General features: G+C 32.7%; 2 protein-coding genes across 2 annotated transcripts; both read right to left on the bottom strand.

Moving 5' to 3' along the window:
* Positions 1-3,847: 3,847 nt before the first annotated feature.
* LOC149094816 (uncharacterized) lies at positions 3,848-5,427 on the bottom strand. Its single transcript, XM_089268478.1, has 3 exons — positions 5,333-5,427; positions 4,406-5,169; positions 3,848-4,313 (listed from the first exon to the last, which is right to left on the bottom strand). Exons 1-3 carry the CDS (start codon positions 5,345-5,347, stop codon positions 4,034-4,036), a joined length of 1,059 nt encoding a protein of 352 aa, XP_089124604.1. The 5' UTR covers positions 5,348-5,427; the 3' UTR covers positions 3,848-4,033.
* Positions 5,428-8,700: 3,273 nt separating this feature from the next.
* On the bottom strand, positions 8,701-9,890 carry LOC107368440 (uncharacterized). The gene is made up of 2 exons (XM_025162193.2): positions 9,134-9,890; positions 8,701-9,028 (listed from the first exon to the last, which is right to left on the bottom strand). Exons 1-2 carry the CDS (start codon positions 9,883-9,885, stop codon positions 8,740-8,742), a joined length of 1,041 nt encoding a protein of 346 aa, XP_025017961.2. The 5' UTR covers positions 9,886-9,890; the 3' UTR covers positions 8,701-8,739.
* Positions 9,891-15,046: the final 5,156 nt, after the last annotated feature.

The raw sequence follows: 15,046 nt of genomic DNA, 5'->3' as shown, positions 1-15,046 counted from the left end.
TCCTGATGGCGTGTACAGAATTTTATTTCTAGAATCTTTCTTTTAAAGAGTCTCGAAAAAATAACATACAACCAGATTTCCGTCTCCATGTTCCACCCTGGATTAATTGAAGTTTTAATTAAAAGATACATTTTAATAATTTAATTGCCAAAGATCAATAATTTAATATTCACTTTCACTTTAATAAACAACACAATCGAAATCTGCTTTTCATGGCTGAAAGTAGATCTAAATTTTCATTTAAATCTTCTTACAATTCAGACTACTTCAAACTGAATTTCCAATTCTTATTGATTCAGACTAGTCCATCGAATATGCGAAATATCAAAAAATGTCCTTTGCATTCAATTCAATTCGATCTAATATGCAGTTGTGATAGAAATTATGGTTTAAAAATTGATTTATCACCATTATTATTTAAGAGTTCAATACGAAAGTAAATTAACAAAATGATCTAAAAAACAAATTTTCATGAGACATTTTCTGTGCACAGAATTTACTGATAAAATATCAAAAGCGCAAATACCTTGTCCTCGAAAAAGCTATTGAATCCTCTTTCTGAACGACTTTCAATGAATTATTTTCAATCCCTTTACCATTCTCGAGAATCACATCTGCAGATAAACTTGCAGCTTCAAAATCATCGTATTCTTCTGATTTAGGACTTTCAAGTATAACTTCAAGTTCTGGTACTTGACGTTCAACCTCTTGATCAAACTGAGACAGGACTAAAACGATCTCTGTTGGTACCGCATCGTTAGAAACTGAGCATACAAGATAGTATCTCGACAAGTTGAACAATCAATATCAAGACTAACAATGAAATGTATCCATAAAATATTTCACAAAATGTATTGTAATTTAGAGATTTCCAGTTAACTTCCAGTGAATTTCGTGAAATTTGCAAATTGTAAAAGTCGAATAAACTTGCTGGATAAAAGCTTAAGATAAATTCAACGTAGATATCAGCTTCTACCTTTTCCGAGATTTTGGCTTGAGCTAACCGTTGAGTTCTGTAGCAAGAAAAACAATAAGTTAGCTTCCGAGACAACATTTTGACATTGTCATGCTATTAAGCGAAATTGTATGCTTACAAAAGATAAATCCTTCTCTTTTTTGACTCAGGAGTTTTAAAACTCAACAGACAAGCTTTTACAGACCTGTGAAAGGTCGCTCTGAAAAGTAATGAACCTGGTTAGGTTCATGTAATATTTCATCAGCACCTAGAGTAGAGATGAGAGTTACCATTCTGTCTGCAGGTCTGAAAACAGGACCAAGTTCGTATGGTTTATCAAATCCGTTTTGAACGCTCGTAAATATCAGCATAATCCTTAGTGACTTTAGCCTTGAACCAATAGTACATAGAAATACCTTCTATAAAGAACGGTATCTTGGCATCTCGCAATGTTTCAACTTAACGTCATTATTACCGAAAATAGTTTGAGTGCTTAATGAAGCATTGAAAATGAAAATTGGAAACATTAGGATAATCATTAGAATGAGACAGAACCAAGTTGAATGTGGAGATAAATTCTGGTAAAATGAAGTACCAAAGGATAGCATTAACAAGCGATTCAATGCTGAAGCGTTTGATAACAACCAATTTCAGTATTAAAACTATGAAAATAGCAATCAATATGGGAATTGTGTTGACTGACGCAAAACTATTAATGAAGTACCACCACCCAAATTGTGTATTGAATGTATGTAATAGCTTTCATCTGAGATAACGGATGTAAATTGACCTGGTACTTTCCGAGTGTCCGAGTGCGATGGGTAAGAAACATAATTCCACTTTCTATCAACGAAAACATTTTTCAAAACGTAAATAGTTATGCCTATTAAAAGATTTGATAGCATATACTATCAACTTAACAACGACAAGAGTATACCAGAAATATATAAATTATAATAAACTTACCCCTTCTTGTATCAAATCCAAAACACCATTACGATAACCAGTCTCTGTTGACACACCTAATTGACCAGATTCTGGTAAATGAAGTTTTAAACTAAAAGTCAATTAATTTGACTTGGATTGTTTAAGGTGAAATATCATACTTAAAAGGTCCATAATCAGTTATGATTGCTGCAAGTCGTTTAAGCGACTTCAATTCAGGAACAGTCTGGCCATCCTCTTCAACAAATCCTTGCCCAAAGATCTACAATATAAAAGTATCCGTCAAGCACAGAACTCACAGATCGATTTCTAAACTCACCGAAAAAGCACCGATAGTTAAATTGCACTTCGCCCTCATGAACATGACATGATGAAATTATTACGTAAAATGATACTGAATTGAAAAAATCTATAAGCTGTACTATCCTAATGGCGTGATCAGAATATCAACTTCGAGACCTTTTCTGTTACAGAGTTTTGAAAGACATAACATTCATTAAGATTTCCGCTTTCATTTTTTACCCTTTTTCTTACTACTAGGTTGACGTTTATTATGCTGAGTAAAAATGAAGTTAAAAACAAAAGATACATTTCAATCATGTAATTACCAACGATCAATAATTTAATATTTACTTTCACTTTGATAAACAACTGAAATAACGATTAAAAATCTGCTTCTCATGAGTCATGACTGAAAGTAGAGAGAAATTAATAGATGAAACAATTTAGTTCATATTAGAAGCTTTAACCTGACACTTAAACCTTTATAACAATTTTTTTATGTAAAAACAAGATGATTGTGGGTGCTATCATTTTCGAGATACTGAGGCTCAAAGTTCTAAGGCCAATGGCCAAAATCAAGAGAACTGTTGGTACTTTATTAAGTATATTGAAAAATACATTCGATCCATTAGATCTACCAACACTTTTTATTGAATAATAATAAGTTTTAGTTCTCTAGCTAATAAAGTCACAGAAATCAATCGGTTTACTTAAAATCGAACTTATTTGTTTTAGTTTGGACAGAAAATTTTATTTCTCAAAATAAGTACATTTTCTGGTTGGCCGTCAGAAGTTACACCAGAGAAATGAGTTTCATGAAAAAATTCCCACGATGTTCAATTTAAAGTAGTATGCGAATTAACATTTGAATGTTGATTTGATTTCCCGTTAACAAGAGTATTTCAAATCAATAGTTGAAAATGCAGTCAGCTTTATTTACTGTTTAAATTACTCTTGCAATCTCATCGAAAGTTATACAAGTTAAGTCCATTTTTGTACAAAAAGCGATCCAAGTTTTAACTTTTATTTAGTTTTAACTGAACTCGATTTGTTGAAGTCTTTTATAACAGCCAAAATGGTGCAAAAGTGTCTAGTCTAAGAGGAGATCCTCTAGAGGATGACTAAAAAACCGTTGGGTTGCAAACTTTTTGAAACTTACTTATTTAGTAAAATTATATCATTGAAAATATAACCCTATCCTAATGGTTCGATCCCACAGAATATTAACTTCTAGAACTTTTTTCTCCAGAGTCTCGAAAAAATAACATGCATTAAGATTTCCGCTTTCATTTGTCACCATGCATGTTGACGTTTATTCTGTTGAGTTGAAATGAAGTTATAAACAAAAGAAACGTTCAATCATTTAATTGCCAAGGATCAATAATTTACTATTTACTTTCACTTTGATAACAGAACAATTAAAAATCTACTTTTCATGCCTAAAAGTGAAGAAGAAGTTAATGAATGTAACAATTTAGTTTATAACAAAAGTGTGAACATCACGTTTAAATTTTGATACAATTTGAAATAAAGCTGTTCAAACTAATTCTGAATTTTATACTTATTTATTCCCAAGAGTCCAGCAAATATGCAAAATATCAAAAAAAACTGCGAGAATATCCAAGGCGAATAATAATAAAATAATAATAATAAAGATGTTCTGCATAATGTTTTTTTTACATTAAATTAAAATCAATTCAATCTAAACTAATCATTAAAACATTTTATGATTTTCATACGAAAATATAATACATTTGCTGGGATTTGTTTTCATTCTTTTCCAGAAATAAACTGGAAATTCCTGGATGATGAATTAGTAGCACTTGATTAGGTTTACAGCTTCAGAACAATTTAGGTTGTATTATGTATGCTTTGACGCTTGAATAGCAGGACACTTATTAGCTCAATAATTTGAACAATTAATACCAAGACTAACAATGAAATGTATCCATAAAATAACTCACAAAATGCATTGTAATTTAGAGATTTCCAGTTTACTTCGAGTGAGTTTCGTGGAATTTCCGATTTGTGAAAGTCAAATAAACTTGCTGGATGAAAGCTAAGTATAGATTCGATGTAGATATCTGCTTCTATTTTTGTGGCGAGTCCGGCCTGAGCGACCCTTTGAGTTCTGAAGCAAATAAAAAATGGATTAGCTTTTGGAAATATCATTTTTACATTGCTAACGAAATTGTGTGTCTACAAAAATTAAGTTTTACTTACATAAGATGAATCCTTTTCTTTATCAACTCGGGAGTTTCAAAGCTCAAGAGCAAAGCTTGTACAGACCTATGAAAGGGTCGCTCTGAAAAGTAATGAACCTGGTTAGGTTCATGTAATATTTCATCAGCACCTAGACGTGCTATCTTCACACCTAGACTAGAGAGGAAAGTAACCATTCTATCTACAGGTCTGAAAACAGGAATAGGTCCAAGTTCATATGGTTTATCTAATCCATTGGATTTCGAACGTTCGTAAATATCACCATAGTCCTTAGTTACTTTCGCTTTGAACCAATCGTACATGGAAATGCCCTCTACAAAAAACGGAATCTTGTCATAGGTGATGACATCTCGTAATGTTTCAACTTTAACATCATTCGTCCCGACAATAGTTTGAGTGTTGAATGAAGCATCGAAAATGTAAACAGGAAACATTATGATAATCATTAGAACGAGACAGAACCAAGTTGAATGTCGAGATAAATTCTGATAAAATGAAGTACCAAAGGATTGATAGATAGCATTGGTAATGGATGCAATGTTGAAGCGTTTGATAACAGTCAATTCCAATAGAAAAACTATTAAAATAGCTAATAGTATGGGAATTGTGTTGACTGACGCTAAACTAGAAACAACAGCTGAAGCACCTCCACCCACCTTACGTATTGAACTGATATAATAGCTTTCTTCTGATATAACGGGTGTAAATTGACCTGGTACTTTTACAGTGTCCAGTGTCAATGGTAAGAAACACAATTCCACTTTCTATATCCAGAAGATTTAGTTAGACAAAACGTATTACTAAATATTTAAAATTAAATTTTTAAGGTTCATTAAAAGGCTTAAAGTATTTGACAATGACTAGTGTTATCCATGCAGATATAAATTATAACTAATAATAATTGATGAAATATTTGAATAAACTTACCCCTTCTTGCATCATACCCAAGACACCATCATGATAGCCAGACTCTGTAACAACACCTAATTGACCAGATTCTGGTAAAAGAAATTTTAAACTAAAGAACAATTAATGTGATTTGATTGTTCAAAGTAAAAATATCATACTTAAATGGGCCATAATTAGTTATGGTTATAGTTGCTGCAAGTCGTTTGAGCGACTTCAATTCAGGAATAATTTCGCCATCTTCTTCGACAAATACTTCAGCTAACGATATCTACAATATAAAAATATATGTTAAGCACAGGATCACAGATTAATTTCAATTCTCACCGAAAAAGCACCAACAGTTAAATTTCTTTTCTCCATTTTGAACATTATTCAGTAAAACTATACAGTATCATTGAAAAATTAATTCTATCCTAATGGCGTGTACAGAATATTAATGTCTAGAATCCTGTTTCTACAGAGTTTCGAAAGACAAAACATTCATTAAGATTTCCGCTTTCATTTTTCACCACATAGGTTGACGTTTAGTCTGTTTAGTTGAAATGCAGTTATAAACAAAAGAAACATTTCAATCATTTAATTACCAACGATCAATAATTTAATATTTACTTTCACTTTAATAAACAGTACAAACAAAATCTGCTTTCCATGACTGAAAGTAGAGACGAAATAGATAATTAAAACAATTTAGTTTATCACGTTTAAACCTTCTTACAATTTAGACTAATTCAAACTGAATTTCCAATTCTTATTGATTCAGACCAGTCTATCGAATATGCAAAAATATCAAGAAAATGTCTTTTGCATTCATTGTTAGAATCCATTCGTTTTGATTAAATTTCGTCGAAGATTTTGAGACATGTGAAAGTGATGAACTTTGAGCTGGTAAAAAAGAATGAGATGGTTGAACAGATTGTGGAAGCTGATGTGAATGAGCGAATTGCGAAGGTGCATAAGAGAAGGAAGATTGATTGGATTGGTTAAAAAATGGTGATCCCGGCTTCTTTGGTAAACGCACAGTCGGTCCTATTGGTAATAAACGCTCTGTAGCTGGTTTCAAGGGAAGTATTGGGACTCCGGGAGGTTCATCCAACAGTTTCCATGCTTCGGGGGATTTTTTATTGGCTTTTTGCTCTGAATTTGCTTGAGCTTGATCGGACGGTTTAGATTCTTCGGTAAAAGTTTTTAAAATTTTACCGATACCCTGCTTAGTTCGACGCTTTTCTTCACTCGTAACCTTCTCTGTAATTGAAAATGGATGACGAGGATCTGCGTCAATTGTGATTTCAAGCTCTTTCGATTCACTAGTCTCACTATCATAAGTTGAGTCAGTTCGCTTCAGTCTGCTAGACCCTTCAGCTGAGTAACCTCTACTTAGTTTATCAGTCTTGGGTGAAAGAGGTCGTGATCTGGATTGGTTTGTAGGAACACTGTCTTCGTCCTCCATTTCTTGCTTTCCAACAGGCAATACAACAAACATACAACCATACCATTACCACCAAACTACCATGTTAATGAGTTTGTTGTTGTTCTGAATCGTTAACAATATTATCTGAAGGATTAACTGCTAAGTCAAGATCTGGTAGAGTCGTTGACTCTTCAGCAAACTTTTTTATCAACCTGTTTGGCCAAAAAATCGACAGTCTGTGGATTACGTTTAGAGTTGCCAAGTTTGGAATGGGAAGGGAACGAGCAAGATGAGTTTGAGATAGAGCTTCATGAGCTCGAGTCAACTTCTTCTGGTACATTTCCGAGTTAAAATTGGTGTTTTTCAAATCTCGAGTATAACTTATTTCACCGAGTCGTTCGAGGTTTACTTGTGCCTCCAAAAAAAGAGTATAACTTCAAGTTCTGGTTCTCCCTCTCCATCTCCTTCAATGGACTCTTCACTCGATCCTGAAGTGAATATAGGAACTGTACTCTCTTCGGATCGAAAAAGTGGTTCCATTTCTGGTTCTACTTGGTCTTCCATCTCCATGGAAGTGGCACTCATATCTTAATAAAACAAATGTACAAAAATTAATGATAAAACAACTTTAAACAATCATTCCAATGTCAGCTTACCTCTTGATCGAAATGGAACGGGACTAAATGATCTCTGATCTCGAGCGTTTACCCTTTAAGAATGAAGAGTGTGAATTTTGAGTATCAAAATACGAAAGATATAATTATTAAGCAAATTTGATATGCAATTGAAAGCTGGTTGCATTTAGTTAAAATCTCATAGTTAATTTTGCTAGTGATAAGGTATGACTGGTAAAGTTTGACAGTAATTTTTACAATCTTTCATGGCGGCTCAACGTCTCGACAGATTTGCACAAAATCAGACTTAATTTAACGGAAATTTTCTTGGCTTTCATTTGATATGCGTTTTAATTAGTTTTAACTCTCTATTTGTCCAGTATGGGTCTTAGTGATAGTGATAGTCCTAAATTAATATTTTTTTTGTCAGCGACCGCCCAGGGTAAAGTTTATACGAATGATTAGAGCAATCGCAGCATAGTGATACCAACTCGAAGTCAGTCTACAGGGTTGGTGTGAGGGTCGGAAATCAAAAAACTGTAATAACTTCAATAAATGTGGCCGTGAACCGACGTAGATGACGCAACAGAGTTTTGAGCGTTTTAACGACTAAAAGAAGGACTAAACGGCTATCAACGATAATTGGCGGTCGCTGACAGCAAAATTCGACATTTCCTTGGCCTATTGACAGAAATAATTAAAAAAATCTGGTATTAAGGCCTGGAAAAAAATTCGAACACCCAAATCATGTACGCTTTACTGTCAAACTTTACCAGTCATACCTTAATCCCAAAATATAATAAGTTTGTATGAACGCAGTAAGCAACTGAAGGCTTATTAAATCAAATTAGGTGCAGTCTATTGAATTAATAGAAAATTTGGGAATAAAGAAACCGACCAAAATGACGCCGCGCGAATTTGCCCGTTTCAAAAAATTGCTGAAGGTTAGAATGGTTCACAAGAGAACTGACCTCAAAATTCGACATTTCCCTCATCTATTGACACGAATTATTAAAAAAATAAAAGTCTGGAAAAGGACTGATGCGCCCAAATCAACCCTAAACTAAATTTATTTATTTCCATGTTTTACCAGTCATACCTTATTTATTAGTTAAAATTTTGAGAGTTGTATAAACAGACGGCCCTCGAATAGCTAATGAGAATTCAGTTCGATTTTATTACTAATATAATAATATTTATCGTATTGTATTAACATTGTTTGATTTTGATAGTTTTGTTCCTAATTTTTTGGTTTGCAGTAAACAGATGATTGATGAAAATAGCACTTTGTTTTATTAATAATATTTTATTAATATTATAATTATTATTAATATTATTATTTTTACTAATAATTGTTTGGATTGTAAGGTTGTTTATACAATAATTGCATTGGTTTACAGCTTTCAAACAATTAAGTTTGTATTTCTTATCCTTTGACGCTTGAATAGCAAGACACTTATTAGCTCAATAATTTGAACAATTAATACCAAGACTAACAATGAAATGTATCCATAAAATATCTCACAAAATGCATTGAAATTTAGAGATTTCCAGTTTACTTCGAGTGAGTTTCGTGGAATTTCCGATTTGTAAAAGTCAAATAAGCTTGCTGGATGAAAGCTAAGTATAGATTCGATGTAGATATCTGCTTCTATTTTTGTGGCGAGTCCGGCCTGAGCGACCCTTTGAGTTCTGAAGCAAATAGAAGAATTGATTAGCTTTTGAAAATTATATTTCGACATTGTCATGGTCCGCATTAAATGAAAATGCAATTATTAAAAATGAAAATGTACTTACATAATGTTAACCCTTCTCTTTATTGATTTAGGAGTTTTGAAGCTCAACAGTAAAGCTTGTACAGACTTGTGAAAGGGCCTTTCTGAAAAATAATGAACCTGACTAGGCCCAAGTATTTCAGGAGCAACTAATGGGGCTATCTTTACACCTAAAGTAGAGACGGGAAGAACCATTCTGTCTGCGGGTCTGAAAATAGGAACAGGTCCAAGTTCGAATGGTTTATCTAATCCATTGGATTTTGAACGCTCGTAAATATCACCATAGTCCTTAGTCACTTTAGCTTTGAACCAATCGTACATAGAAATACCTTCTATAAAGAATGAAATCTTTCCATAGGTGATGACATCTCTCAATGTATCAATTTTAACGTCATTAGTCCCGACAATAGTTTGAGTGCTGAATGAAGCATCGAAAATGTAAACAGGAAACATTAGGATAATCATTAGAATGAGGCAAAACCATGCTGAATGTCGAGATAAATTCTGATAAAATGAAGTACCAAAGGATTGATAGATGACATTGACAATGGATTCAATGTTGAAGTGCTTAGTAACAACCAATTCCAATAGCAAAACGATTAAAATAGCTAATATTATGGGAATCGTGTTGACTGACGCTAAACTAGAAACAACAGCTGAAGTACCATCATTCAAATTGCGAATTGAACTTATGTAATAGCTTTCTTCTGATATAACGGGTGTGAATCCACCGGGCGCTTTTACAGTGTCCAGTGCCAATGGTAAGAAACACATTTCCACTTTCTATCATTCAAAAAGATTCAAAACGTAAATATTAATATTTAATTGTTTAATAACATATAATGTCAACTTATTTGATAATGCTAAGAGTTATCCAAGTAGATATCCAATTCTAATATTGACTAAACTTACCTCTTCTTGCATCAAACCCAAAACACCATCATGATAACCAGTCTCTGTAACAATACCTAATTGACCAGTTTCTGGTAAATGAAATTTCAAACTAAAAACCAATAAGATCAGCTTAGATTATTTAAGGTAAAAATAACATACTTAAAAGGACCATAATCAGTTATTATTGCTGCAAGTCGTTTAAGCGACTTCAATTTAGGAACGATTTCGCCATCCTCTTCAACAAAGCCATCAGCATAAGGAACCTACAATATAAAAATGTATGTTAAGCACAGGATTCACAGATTAATTTCAATTCTCACCGAAAAAGCACCAACAGTTAAATTTCTTTTCTCCATTTTGAACATTATTCAGTAAAACTATACAATATCATTGAAAAATTAATTCTATCCTAATGGCGTGTACAGAATATTAATGTCTAGAATCCTGTTTCTACAGAGTTTCGAAAGACAAAACATTCATTAAGATTTCCGCTTTCATTTGTCACCATGCATGTTGACGTTTATTCTGTTGAGTTGAAATGAAGTTATAAACAAAAGAAAAATTTCAATCATTTAATTACCAATGATCAATAATTGTCTGAGCGAAGCGAAGACATATAAGGTGAATTCGCGTTTTTTGTTCAACGATAACTCAAAAATAAAAATTACGATTTTGATGCAATCTTCAGAATATCTTGCTATTGTGATCAAAATTTACTGTATAGTTTTTGGTGAAGATTGGCCCAGTCCCAAAATTCGGGGATATTTTCTATCAATAGAGGGTGCCAAAACAATTGTCACTTTATGCACAAATTGACACAAATGGGTAAAAACGGTTAAAAATTAATTTTTTCAAGTTTAGACTCTGTTAGTTTGTAGGGACATAAAACCTGAGTTCATTTGTGCGATTTAAAAGTCTCTCTGATCCACAGTTTTTGAGAAAATCGAGGTCAAAGTTGAAACTTCGATCGCCTTTGTTCAATTATAAAAGTAATGTAAAAGTAAATGGTGTAACCTTTGATTGTAAACCAGAAAATAATACACTTATTTTGAGTAATTCTACTTCCATAATTTAACAAAGGCGATCGAAGTTTCAACTTTGGCCTCGATTCTATCAATCGGAGAATTTATTTAAAACTCTAATGTACTAAATTTTTATTCTTCTACAAACCTACCAAGACTCAAACTTAACTCGAATGCTCGACTTTTTGCCTGCACTCTTTTTAAATAAGAACTTCTTTCGATAACATCAACACATCAAATTAAAAGTATTTGAAATTGCATATCAAAAGCTCAGACTACACTGTTTGCAGTAAATCTAGTTTACTATTTAAAGGGTGTTAAGTTTAATTTTGCTCAGTTATCTTACCTTGATAATGGAGATGGCAAAGATAAAGATGAAAAGATATTGTTCATCCACTGGTCTTTCAGAAAAGTTCATCATCTTGTCTCTTTATACATTCTTTTCATCTTTATCTTTGCCATCTCCATTATCAAGGTAAGATAACTGAGCAAAATTAAACTTAACACCCTTTACTTTCACTTTGACTTTCCATGACTAAAAGTGAAGAAGAAATTAATGAATGTAACAATTTAGTTTATAACAAAAGTTTGAACATCACGTCTAAATTTTGATACAATTTAAAATCAAGCTGTTTAAACTAATTCTGAATTTTATACTTATTTATTCACAAGAGTCCAGCAAATATGCAAAATATCAAAAAATATCTTCATAATGTTTTTTACATTCAATTAAAATCAATTCTTTACGACGTGTACGCTTAGGTTTGAATAAAGGTCGAGGTGTTTTCTGTTCTTTGCCAGCAGAAGCAGTGGTCGTAACTGGGGCATTATTTTTACAGCTGATAATTCCGAGGTAATTGGTGCGAGCGAGCGTTTACCCTTTTATATGAGCAGTGCAAATTTTAAGTACGGATGATCTATTATTAGTAAGAGTACTATTAAACTACAATATCAAGCATGATGCATGATTTAAGATGCAATTACTAAATCTACAGTTGTGAAATTCATAGAAATTTATAATTTCCAGATATTGATTTTTTATTGAAAATCATGGCGAACAACTACACGAGAGTTTGCAAATCTCTCACCGATTTGAATGGGAAGATTGAAAGACTGCTTTTAATGATAAGGTTGACATTGTATACATCGATTAGGTTTACAGTTTGCATTTCTTATCCTTTGACGCTTGGATAACGGTACACTTAGTAGCTCAATAAACTGAACAATTAATACCAAGACTAACAGTAAAATGTATCCATAAAATATCTCACAAAATGTATTGAAGTTTAGAGCTTTCCAGTTAACTTCGATTGATTTTTGTGGAATTTCCGCTTTGTGAAAGTCGAATAAACTTGCAGGATAAAAGCTTAATATAAATTCAATGTAGACATCAGCTTCTAATTTTTCGGAGATTCCGGATTGAGCTAAACGTTGAGTTCTGAAGCAAATAAAACAATGAGTTAACTTTTGGAGATTACATTTTGACATTGTCGTGCTACTAAATGAAATTGTATGCTTACATAATGTTAATCCTTTTCTTTGTTGACTCAGGAGTGGTAAAACCCAACAGTAAAGCTTGTAAAGACCTGTGAAAGGGTCTTTCTGAATTATACTGAACCTGATTTGGCTCATGTATTACAGAAGCCCCTAGAGAAGCCCCTATCTTTACACCTAGAGTGGAGAAGAAAGTGACCATTGTCTGCAGGTGTGAACTTACGAAAAAGTCCAAGTGGGTATGGTTTTTCAAATCCCTTGGATTTTGAAAGTTCGTAAATATCACCATAATCCTTACTGACTTTAGCTTTGAACCAGTCGTACATAGAAATACCCTCGTAAAAGAACGGTGTCTTGTCATAATTGATGACATCTCGCAATGTTTCAATTTTAACGTCATTATTACCGACAATAGTTTGAGTGTTGAATGAAGCATTGAAAATGTAAACAGGAAACATTAGAATAATCATGAGAATGAGACAGAACCATGTTGAATGTCGAGATAAATTCTGATAAAATGAAGTACCAAAGGATTGATAGATAGCATTAATAATGGATTCAATGTTGAAGCGTTTGACGACAGCTAATTCCAATAGTAAAACTATTAAAATAGCTAATAGTATGGGAATCGTGTTGACTGACACAAAACTATTGGTTAAAGCTGATGTATTACCACCACCCAAAACGCGTATTGAATGAATGTAATAGCTTTCTTCTGATATAACGGGTGTAAATTGACCTGGTACTTTCTGAGTGTCCAGAGCCATTGGAAGTATGCACAATTCCACTTTCTATCAACAAAAACATTTTTCAAAACGTAAATAGTTTATTTTTCGATGTTTAATGCCTATCAAAAGGTTTGATAACATATACTATCAACTTAACAACAACAAGAGTATACTAGAAAGATATAAATTATACTAAACTTACCCCTTCTTGCATCAAACCCAAGACACCATCGTGATAACCAGTCTCTGTAAGCACACCTAGTTGACCAGATTCTGGTAAATGTAATTTCAGACTAAAAGGCAATTAATTTGATTTGATTATTCAAAGTAAAAATATCACTCATTAATTTTACTTGGATTGTTTAAGTGATATTATAAAAACCGTACTTAAAAGGGCCATAATCAGTCATGATTGCTGCAAGTCGTTTAAGTGACTTCAATTCAGGAACAGTCTGGCCATCCTCTTCAATATATCCCTGACCAAACACCTATAATATAAAATATCCGTCATACACAGAAATCACATTCACAATCAACATTCATTAAGATTTCCGCTTTCATATTACACCATATAAGTTGACGTTTATTCTGCTGAGTAAAATGAAGTTATAAACAAAAGATACATTTCGATCATTACCAGCGATCAATAATTTAATATTTACTTTCACTTTGATGAACAACTGAAATGACGATTAAAAATCTGCTTGAAATCTGAATGAAAGTAGTGAAGTAATTAATAAATGAAACAAACTGGTTTGTAACACAAGTTTTAAATTGCAACTTTTATAACCAACGAAGCATCGGACTTGGATATGATTTATTGGTTACAGAGTCTTGTCTCATTTGCAGTGATGGCTGCCAATTGATACAAGTTTGAAGACGAACTTTTAAATGTCCAGAGAGTTGACCTTCGTAGCTTCTAAAAACAGGAACCCTCATAATTGGCATAAAATGAACGCATGAAATAAACTGGACATGTGAATTACAGAGGCTTTGGACTGTTCAACAAAGCCAGCTAGAATAACCTGGATATGCTCAGCAATGTGACCATTAGCCTCTAAAGGAATGGGTTGAGATAAACTGTAACTGGGATGATGTTACATTCATGTCTATTCATTCAGATGGATACAATATCAAAATCAGTAAGCGATGTTGCCTTAGCCTTAAAAACTCTGAATCTAAGTGTAAAAAAACAAACAAGTTGATCATTGTGAAAAAGTGTTAAAACCAGGTGAATAATTAAGCTCTTGGACTATTTAACGAATCGTTCGCAATGAAAAGAAAATATTTACCAAAAAAATGTGAGTTAAATATTTTTTGGAAAATGCCATTGGAAGCTAATTGTTGGAGGGTACATCCGAAAAATTGTTGAGCGATTGTTCGAGCACATCCAGGTAAATGAACATTTCGAATGAAAATATAATGAACACATTAAAATAAATGCCAACTTTAGTTGAATGCATTGGTTAAATCAGATCCCATCGAACTGTCATTGTTTTAACCGTCCATATAATAGTTATACAAATATGCAGCATCAATTAAAATCAAGTGGTTGCGAAGATCTAAGAAACTTAAATGATTAACTATTTTATTTTGTTATGCTATTCGATTCACTAGTCTCATTATCATAAGTTGAGTCAGTTCGCTTCAGTCTGCTGTCATTTCTTACTTTTCAACACTTACTGTGTTTTTTGTTGTTCTGATTCGTTAACAGCATTATCTGAAGGATTAACAAGATCTGGTAGATTCGTTGACACTTCGTTAAGCTGATCATCATCTTTAGGTACAATCGAAATA

This window comes from Tetranychus urticae, chromosome 1 (assembly GCF_039701765.1).
Source record: "Tetranychus urticae isolate SD_2017Ah chromosome 1, NJAU_TeUrti_SD_1.0, whole genome shotgun sequence".
Taxonomy (NCBI): Eukaryota; Metazoa; Arthropoda; class Arachnida; order Trombidiformes; family Tetranychidae; genus Tetranychus; species Tetranychus urticae.
This window is presented reverse-complemented; position numbering and strand designations above follow the sequence as displayed.